Here is a 9,350-nt window from a genome sequence, read left to right on the forward strand (position 1 = left end):
TGGAAGAGACACGGGTCTTGGGACTTGTACAGAGGTGGCAAAGCCAGTGCCAGTGCTATCTGTTGTGGAACATTTCCAGTGATGGCTCTTGTAGTGGCAGAGAAAAGCCATCGAAGGGCTGGGATTCATGGTACTTCAGGCTGAAAGGACCCTTAACTTTAACTCAAGTGGCCTTGAGCTAATACCTTAAACTCTCCCATCCTTGGTTTCCTCCTTTGTAATCTTTAACAATCCTCTGAGCCTACCTCCCCCTGCCAGTCTCTGCACTATCCTTCCAGAGTGCTCACCCCTACCATGTAGCTCTCAGTTTCAGACAGTGCTGATTAGAACGGCTTTTCCTTTCCTAAGCCCTGGTCACCACCTTGTAGCCCTGTCTCGATTATCAATTGTAGGACCCGCAGCTCTTCAGCTCATGTTTGGAATGATAATCTTCAAGTTGGAAAGGACCTCAGAGGCCTGCTGATTACCTGCTAGTGCACAGGCCCCTCTGGAACATGCTTACGTGGACTGTCTTCCCTCTGCTTGGATTCCTTTCACTCTGGGGAGCTCGCCACTCCCTTGCCACTGCGGGCTGGCTTCCATTGCTGCTCCAAGACCCAGCTGTTTGGGGCGTAGTGGTCAGGGTCCTGACTTTCTTTGGGACAGTTGGAGCCCACACCCCTCGGCGCTGGCCTAGGTCCCACCGGGAATCTGGCTCCTGTGTATAAAGTCCAAAGTGGAATTGGATGTTGTGGCTTTGGACTCGAATCCTGAGTGCTAGGTATACCCAAAAGCCCGGGGACCGGGACAGGAGCCAGACGGTTCCTTAGAAATTTGGCCAAGAGAGGAGCTTGCTTCGAAAGCCTTGCAGAGCCAGTCAGAACCCAAGCAAGCCGCCACAGCATGGGGCAGCGAGGGACTGTGAGGAGTGGTGTAGTCTGATGGGGTGGCTGGACTTAGGGTTTTCCCAGGACTTTTAGACAAATTCCAGGAAGTTAGCTAAGTCCCGACCTCCCTTTTTCTAAGAAACACAGTGAGTGTTTATATGTTCTCTGGAACCTCCTTTTTAGGACATCAATAGCCGAGACAGAGAAGAAAACATTTAATTGTTAGGACTTGAAAGGACCCTCTTTCACTGCTGTTCCATTTTACAAACCCAAACACAGACCACTGTTCTGCCTGTCTTTCACGCAGCTTTCTAATGTTAGAAGCATGTATAGATACTCCATCGTAGGTGTGACTGGTGAAATGTATGTAGAGGTCAGAGCAGGACTCAAGCCAGGCTGCCTAGATTAGAATCCTGGCTCTCACACTTATCGTGTGGCTGAGTGGCCTTGAGCTAATACCTTAAACTCTCCCATCCTTGGTTTCCTCCTTTGTAATCTCAGAAGCAACTTCCTTAGAGGTATTGAGAGTTTTAAATGAGTTGATTCACAAAAAGCAATTAAAGTTATATGTGAAGAATGTGTAAGTGTTTGGGGAACATCTGGCACACAGTAAGCATTCACTGAGTGTTGGCTTATTATTGTTGTTATTATTTTATCGCTTGATTTTTTTTCAACAAACTTATGGGACATTTTACTGATCGATGATAAGAAATAAGGAACGAAGGCCCAGAGAAGTCAGATAATTTGCCCAAGGTCACATGGCTAATAAATAAGGGACATAGAAATTTTAAGCCCCAGTCCCAGTGCTCCCCTCTGTCCAGAGCTGGTTCCGGCACTTTCTGCTTGGGCCATGTGCTGATGTTGTCCTGGGTCAGCCCACTTTCTCCTGGCCCAGCTAAACATTCACTGTGGTTTCCTTCCCCATAGACACCCAGAAGTGTGAGCTGATTTGCCAGTCAGAGGACACAGGGGACGTGGTCTTCATGAACCAGGTGGTCCATGATGGGACACGATGCAGCTACCGGGATCCCTACAGCATCTGTGCCCGTGGCGAGTGTGTGGTAGGTGCCCCACTCCGGGCCACCCACCCTCTGCCAGCCCCAGAGGACTGGAGGACTACACTGCCTACCCCTTCTACTCCCTATGAAGACAAGCATTGCCTCATTGTCCTCACCCGTGACACCCCTATATCCTCAACATAGCCCTGGAGTGCTGGGAAGGCCTCCAAACAATCCAGTCCCATTCGAGAGGAGAGGAGTGGCCAGTTTTAAGACCTTGCCCATGTCACATGTGAGTTTGTGGCAGAGCCCTGCCCAGGAAGGCCTCTTGGTCCAGCATCCCCTGGTGTCTGGGGCCTGGGGACCAGGGAGGGAACCACAGGCTGCTGACCCCAGGGTGGTGATAGGGGCTTGGGAACCTCCTCCCACTGATTCCACCTTTGGCTTCAGCCTGTCGGCTGTGACAAGGAGGTGGGGTCCATGAAGGCAGATGACAAATGCGGGGTCTGTGGCGGTGACAACTCCCACTGCAGAACTGTGAAGGGGACGCTGGGCAAGGCCTCCAAACAAGCAGGTGAGCAGGCTGGGGCTGGAGGGATGACCAGGATTGACTGGGATTCTGGCCTAGCCAGGGTTCCTAGATCCTGAGCTGTCCTTCAGGTAGGACCTTCCTCTTTGAGCTGGGCCACAGTTCACAGTGGGGAGAAGGGGCCTTAGAAGCTGTCTCTAGACTTTCCTAGGCTTCCCAGGACTGATAAACCAGAAGCTATACCTGGTCACCTCATTTTCTAGGTGATCTGCTACCTGGGTTTGGGGCCAGGAGCTCAGAAGCATTTTCCTGCTAGGCAATGTGTTGTGATAGGAGCTCAGCTATCTCTTTGGCTCTGGGGCTGTTGGTGGGAGCGAGGATTCAGACAGGTCTGAAAGTGTGGCTCAGATGGAACTGGTGATCTTTTCCTTTCTTGTCTCACTTAAAAACAGAAAAACCCTGTGATGCCTCTTGCTTTGAATTCTTGGTACCTTTGAGTTCCTTGACTTCCCTCCCTACCTCCAGTTTGGCCAAACTTGCTATTAAAAAGGCTAGATATTAGTTCTTTACACTGTAGTAGGAACTAGATCCATTTCCCTTTTGAGGATGTTACAGCTTTGTCTCACCTCTTCTTATTGTGGGTAGATTGGTGGCCCTGAGAAAGGTTTGTTTCCAGGCCTCAGATCGAGAGGGCTGTGGGGGCCCAGGGCAGCCACGTGGATCTGCATGGCCTGCTAAATCCCTACAATGGCTTAAGTCGTGAGAAGAAAGGGAGGAGGGAAAGTCAGGAAAGAAGAAGAGGGTCAAGAAAGTGGGAAATAATAGCTGCTAACACACCGAGGGCGCCCCTTAGAGTTCATGGAGCATTTTTAGCTACAGCAGCTCATTTGATCCTCTCAGCACCTTGTGGGGAAAGGCCCATGCCTGTTCTCCAGATCAGGAAACTGAGATTCCTGGGTACCTGTAGGGATGAAGGGAAGTGGGGTCTGCTGGGTAGTGGGACCACCAGCTCACGGTGCTTATAGCTTTTCTGGATTCTCTGTGGCAGGAGCTCTCAAACTGGTACAGATCCCAGCAGGTGCCAGGCACATCCAGATTGAGGAGCTGGAGAAGACCTCCCACCACATTGGTGAGTGCCAGGGTGCTGGGAGAGGGGCAGCCAGGCCCTGGGACCTGCCCACAGGTTTGAGGGATCTTGGAGAGCAGAGGGGAGGATTCAAATGCAGGGAGGATTTCACAAATTTGAAAATGGCAGAGAACCCCTTTTTATTTTTATTTTTATTTTATTTTATTCTGTGGTTCAGCAGTTTGGGCAGGGCTTAGCTGGTTGCCACTTCTACCTAATTTCCTGGACTCACTCTTGCAAATGCAGTCAGCCGTGGGTCTATAGGGACCTGGTTGGTACTGGCTGTCTGCTGAGGTCACAGGGGTGACAGGGTCATGTCTCCAGCAGGCTAGCCCAGGGTTATGCATGTGGTGTCTGTCACATCGGTCTCAGGAGAGGCAAGAGCAGACAGTCCTAGTGTTCAAGAACTTTTCAGGTCTCTGCTTGTGTCATGCTTTTTAATGTCCCATTGGCTCCAGCATGTCTTGTGGCCAAACCCAGACTCATGGGGTAGAAACAGATCATCTCTTGATGTGAGACAGAGCAAAGGGGCGTGCATACAGAAATAGGATGAATATGTAGCCATTTTTGCAGTCTACCACATGGACCCTTCAATTATTCTCATCATAAAGACAAACACATGGTCACTAAACTAGATGTCTACCCTTTATACTTATAACAGTTATACAACTGTATAGTCAAGACAGATGAAAGTATCGATTTATTTGGCTTCCAAATAAATCAATAAAATTCAAACATTAGTGTAATGAAAAAGATGTTTCGTTGGTTCGTTTGTTTTGTTTTTGCTGCAAATAAGTTGGCAGTCAAAAAACGAACATGTCCAGAAGAGGCAAATCCATAGAGATAGAAAATAGATTAGTGGTTGTCAGGGGCTAGGGGGAGCGGGTAATGGGGAGTGACTGCTAATGGGTGTCAGATTTCTTTTGGGGATGATGAAAATGTTCTGGAATTAGACAGTGATGATGATTGCACAACCTCGTGAATATACTAAAAGTCACTGAATTGCACACTCTAAAAGGGTGGATTGTATGGTATGTGAATTATATCTGAATTTAAAAAAACATAAACATGGTTTGGAGCAGGGGCCTGGCAGACAAGCAGGCAGCCGGCTGTTGCTTGCTCTTTGGGCAATGGATGGGTTCTCCCATACTTGTCTGTGTCCATACCCCTTACAGAGGGCACATGGGCTACAAGGTCACCCAGCTTTGGGATGTCACAGAGGTCCCTCCTACCAATTATGCTCACAAAGTCACACTGCTTGGCATCGACTTGTCATAAATATGAACACAAAATATATTTTTTCTGGGCAGGTTTATATATCACAAAAATGCTGACATTTATATTTTTAGATTATCATCAAAATAATACAAACATTTTTTAAAAGTCTCCTGCAGAACTTGTCTCCCCTGGAAAATGCATCTACATTAGCACAGCTGTCATTGACCTAGAAGGCACCTGAGAGGGTGTAGTCCAAGCAGCCAATGAGCGTAGGGAAATGGAGGCCCAAAGTAGCTTATGTGCCCTGATTCACCTATGGGATGAGCCAGGCTGGGCCAAGGTCTTCTGTCTTTAGCCCCCTGCTCTTGTCAGCTACACCTTGCTGCACGGGGAGTGTGAGTTTGGAGGGCTTTGGCTCGGCCAACTCCCCGCCCACTTGCCACTTTGGCTGTGGGGAATTGTGCCAGAACAAGGACCAGGGGAGAGGTGAGGGCAAGAAGAGAAGGGTCATTTACTCCAGGAAGAGGATGGAGCTCACAGGCTATTACTACACCTTAAGGATGATTCCATAATATCAGCAGTCCTTTGGGCTTTCTCGCCAGCCCCTTCTCTCTCCCTATCTCTGGAAGTCTAGTGCCTTGATCTTCTGCAGGTAGGGAGTGATCCAGGTAACTTCTATAGAGGTCAGGCAGGGGTAGATCCTAGCACCTGGGGTAGATTCAGTGCAAGCACACTTGCCTGTGTGTTTATCAGGTGAGTTCACTGAAGGGTTGAAACTTTGCAGGAGCCAGGTCGGGGAGGGGAGTGGAACTTGACATTGGCACAGGTTGTACGATCATACATGTGTGAGGTACATGGTGGGCCCTTGGTAAAAATGTGCGAACTATGTATGTGTGAGTGTGTACGTGCGTGTGTGTGCCTGATATGTGTTCTCTGGGGAAGCCTAGACAGGTGTCAGTTTTGGCAGTGAAGGCCAAGGCCCTGTCAAAATTTGTTAGACTCTTGGAATTTGGGGACATCAGCTCTTTAAAAGGAAGAGAAGTCACGCTGTTAATATCTACCATGTACGCTAGGCCTTGAGTTGACACTTTTCATATATTATCTCATTTAAGCCTCATAAAAGCTTTTGTTATATCCCATTTTGTAGTAGGGGAAAGAGATTCCAAGAGGTTAAGATAATTGTCTAAGGTACAGAGGGGGTCAGTGGTAGGGCCAGGATTCAGAGCTAGGCCTGGATGGTAGAGTCCATGCTGAGCCCAGCCCACCACCCCTCTGAATGAGGGGCGTACAGCAGCGGGTGAGGATGGCAGCTGCTGTGAGATGTGAGAATAGACAAGGGCAGTTGGAAGATTTGAGGCCGGGCCTGCCTGAGGAGCTGCCCAGCTCAGATCCTAGAGGGTCTAGTGATTTTGAGGGCTAAGTGATATCAGAGATAAGGGGGCATCTCTCCTTCTCCCCCTCAGCTGGCATGCTGGCCCTCCAGAGACTGGGCCAACAGCCTACTGTGTGTCTAAGACAAATTCTGCCCTTCTTGGAGCCTCTGATTCCGCATCTGAATTAAGAATAGTGTCAACCTCAGGATGTGTGAGGAGTCTACTGAGCCAGTTAGCAGGGTGACCAGTATGTGGTTAGTGCTCTAGATTGTTAGCTCTTGTATTACAATTATACTCCATGATCTTAACCTGCACCAAGAGGGGCCACTCCAGGGCTCTGGAGCCTTTCCTTGTCCCCACCTGGCTGAGGGGCTTGAGTCCCAGGCTGCAGCCCTAACGCGCTGCTTTCAGGGCAGCCGGGTCAGCAACTCAGGCCTTTGCCAGGGTGTCTGCACCTACACACCTCCCACCCAGTGCCTTTTAGTTACCCACTGACTGGGATTTTAAGGGGTAGAAATTTACAGATATTGAAAAAGCTCTCACTCCAGCCAGGCTCTTGGCTGGGCCAAGGACACGGAAAAGAAGATGAGCTGACAGGCTGTGAGAGAGACGAGACATTTATAATCTCAGCAGTGCTAAAAGTCAGGCACTTTTCTGATGATAATAATAATGCTTACCGTGTATTAAGTACCTACTGCATACCATGCTCTCTGCCTAGTACTTTTCATATATGAACTCCTTTAGTTGTCCCAAGAGCCCCTGGGGGAGTACTCAAAGGGCAGCAGCCCTAAGATCTAGGCACAATTATTTCCATTTTACAAAAGGTGAAACTGAGGCAGCACAGGAAGGCTAAGGCGCTTCCCTGTGATCAATCTGACTTCAGAACCTGTATGCTTAACTTCTATGCTCTGCTATAGAAGCTTTAGGGAGGGTAAATCTCCGAGGACTGGACAATCAAAAAGGCTTCCTGAAGAGAAGAGAATCGTGCTGAGCCTTAAATATAGGTGGCTATTAATCAGGCAGGAAGAAGGGAAGACAGCGAGGGTGGGAGGAATGGTATACACCAGGGTCCAGAGGCAGGGACACTGTGGAGGCAGTGTGGTGGCCCATCTGACTGGGGGAAGGCTCAGGTGGGAAGGAGTGACAGGTAGACAGGGGATCCTGCAGAACTCACTGGGAAGGCCTTGAAATCCCTGAAGAGATCTGGCCCTTGCTCCTGTGGAGGGGAGCAGAAATCTGTGTGCCTCTCTTTCCTTGACCAGTCGTGAAGAACCAGGTCACAGGCAGCTTCATCCTCAACCCCAAGGGCAAGGAAGCTACAAGCCGGACCTTTACCGCAGTGGGCCTGGAGTGGGAGTATGCGGTGGAGGATGCCAAGGAAAGCCTCAGGACCAGCGGGCCCCTGCCTGAAGCCATTGCTGTCCTGGTGAGCCCCAGCCCCAGCCCTGTACTGTGATTCCTGTTCACCCCCCACCCCAGCACCGGCCCAGTCTCCCTAGCTCACTGACTCTGCTGTCAAGCACAAGCCTGGTGGAAATCCTTCTGTTCCATTGTCTTCAGGAGCTTGGGCAAGGCCAAGGTGGCCTCCATCCCAGGCCAGCTCCTCATTTGTGCTTAAAGGCTGGCAGTATGGCAAGTGAAGAAGGAAAAAGAAACAGTTGTCTCGCTCTCAGACTAGAGACGCCACGCAAAGGGAGTGTGTTCTCCTTAATGTAGGGTCACAAATGGGGCCTGGAAGGAACGGGAGGGACCTGGGTTCATTTCCTGTGTTGTCCTGGCATCATCCAGAATCAGTGTGCATTATGGCATTGCCAAAAGTGAGTTGGAGACTGACCCAGTGTTGCTGTCTGGCACCACTGGCTTTCTGAGAGGAGTACAGGGCCACTGTCAGGGCTGGGGCCCACCTCTGCACAGCCCCTCTTCCTAGACCGTAGGCCAGGGCTTATAGAGCAGGGATTGTTAACCCAGGAAACCAGACCAGTAGGGGCTCAGTCTGCAGTGCACTTGGTAACAGCTAGTGCTGGGGACTTGGGACAGGCTTTGTTCCCGGTGCTACCCTCTCTAGTTGGGGAGGTTCTGGAGGGCAGGGTCTGAGGCTTATTGGTGTCAATACGTTCATTCAATCCAACATGTATTTTCTATGCACCCTATAGTTATTAACCGTGCATACCTCTATGGCCAGTTGATTTTCAATAAGGATACCAAGATCATTCAATGGGGGAAAGAATAATCTCTTAAACAAATGGTGCTGGGACAATTGGATATCCACATGTGAAAGGATGAAGTTGGACCCCTACCTGACATCATATACAAAAATGAGCTCAAAATAGATCAAAGACCTAAACATAAGAGCTCAAACCATAGGACTTTTAGAGAAAACAGGGATAAATCTTTTGACGTTGCATTCTTAGATATGATACCAAAAGCATGAGCATCAAAAGAAAAAATAGATAAATTGGTCTTTGTGGAAATTGAAAACTTTTGTACATCAAAGGACATTATCAAGAAAGTGAGAAGCAAGCTATAGAATGGGAGAAAATGTTTGTAATCATGTATCTGGTCAGTCTAGTATCCAGTCTATAATTTATTGACTTTCTCTAGAGTCAGGCAGTGTGGATGCTCTAGTGAACAGACCAACAGACATCGTTCCTGCCCCTGTTAGAGCCTAGGTCTGGGGGAGGGAAAAGCACACAGGCTGTGCTTGGGCCTGGCACACAGTAGGTGCTTAGCCTGAGTTTGCCTTGTGGCTGCTGGTCTGAATGGCCTCCCCAGGCCATGCTTGGTGCTGTCCTCCTGGCTTTCGCCAGTTCTGCTTCTGACCCCACATCCTTCCCTTTGACCCCTCCAGCCCTGTCCCCACATGCTCGCCTTGTTTCTCTGTTCTCTAGTCTTCTACCATCTCCTCCATCTTCCCTCAGGTGCTCCCCCCAGCTGAGGGAGGTCCCCGCAGCAGCCTGGCCTACAAATATGTCATCCATGAGGACCTGCTCCCCCTTATTGGGAGCAACAATGTACTCCTGGAGGAGACGGACACCTATGAGTGGGCGCTCAAGAGCTGGGCCCCCTGCACCAAGGCCTGTGGAGGAGGTACTGGCCCACCCAGGCCCAGCTGCCCCAGCCATCCAGCTGCCTTGTAGGGGCAGCCCAGAGCCTCTCAGAAGGAGAGGAACAGGAGTGGCCAGAAGGCTGACATTGTCACCATTTAACATGTCCCTAGCTCATGTCTCAGTTTTTCCTTGA

General features: G+C 49.7%; 1 protein-coding gene across 1 annotated transcript in view; it reads left to right on the plus strand.

The window, feature by feature from the left end:
• ADAMTS14 (ADAM metallopeptidase with thrombospondin type 1 motif 14) overlaps positions 1-9,350 on the plus strand; it is an 82,608-nt gene that overhangs the window by 63,348 nt on the left and 9,910 nt on the right. Inside the window, exons 13-17 of the mRNA XM_011372187.2 lie at positions 1,794-1,927; positions 2,315-2,438; positions 3,442-3,522; positions 7,373-7,536; positions 9,029-9,197. Of these exons, the coding sequence (XP_011370489.1) occupies positions 1,794-1,927; positions 2,315-2,438; positions 3,442-3,522; positions 7,373-7,536; positions 9,029-9,197 (672 nt within the window). The remainder of the gene's footprint in view (positions 1-1,793; positions 1,928-2,314; positions 2,439-3,441; positions 3,523-7,372; positions 7,537-9,028; positions 9,198-9,350) is intronic.

This window comes from Pteropus vampyrus, unplaced genomic scaffold (assembly GCF_000151845.1).
Source record: "Pteropus vampyrus isolate Shadow unplaced genomic scaffold, Pvam_2.0 Scaffold202, whole genome shotgun sequence".
Classification (NCBI taxonomy): domain Eukaryota; kingdom Metazoa; phylum Chordata; class Mammalia; order Chiroptera; family Pteropodidae; genus Pteropus; species Pteropus vampyrus.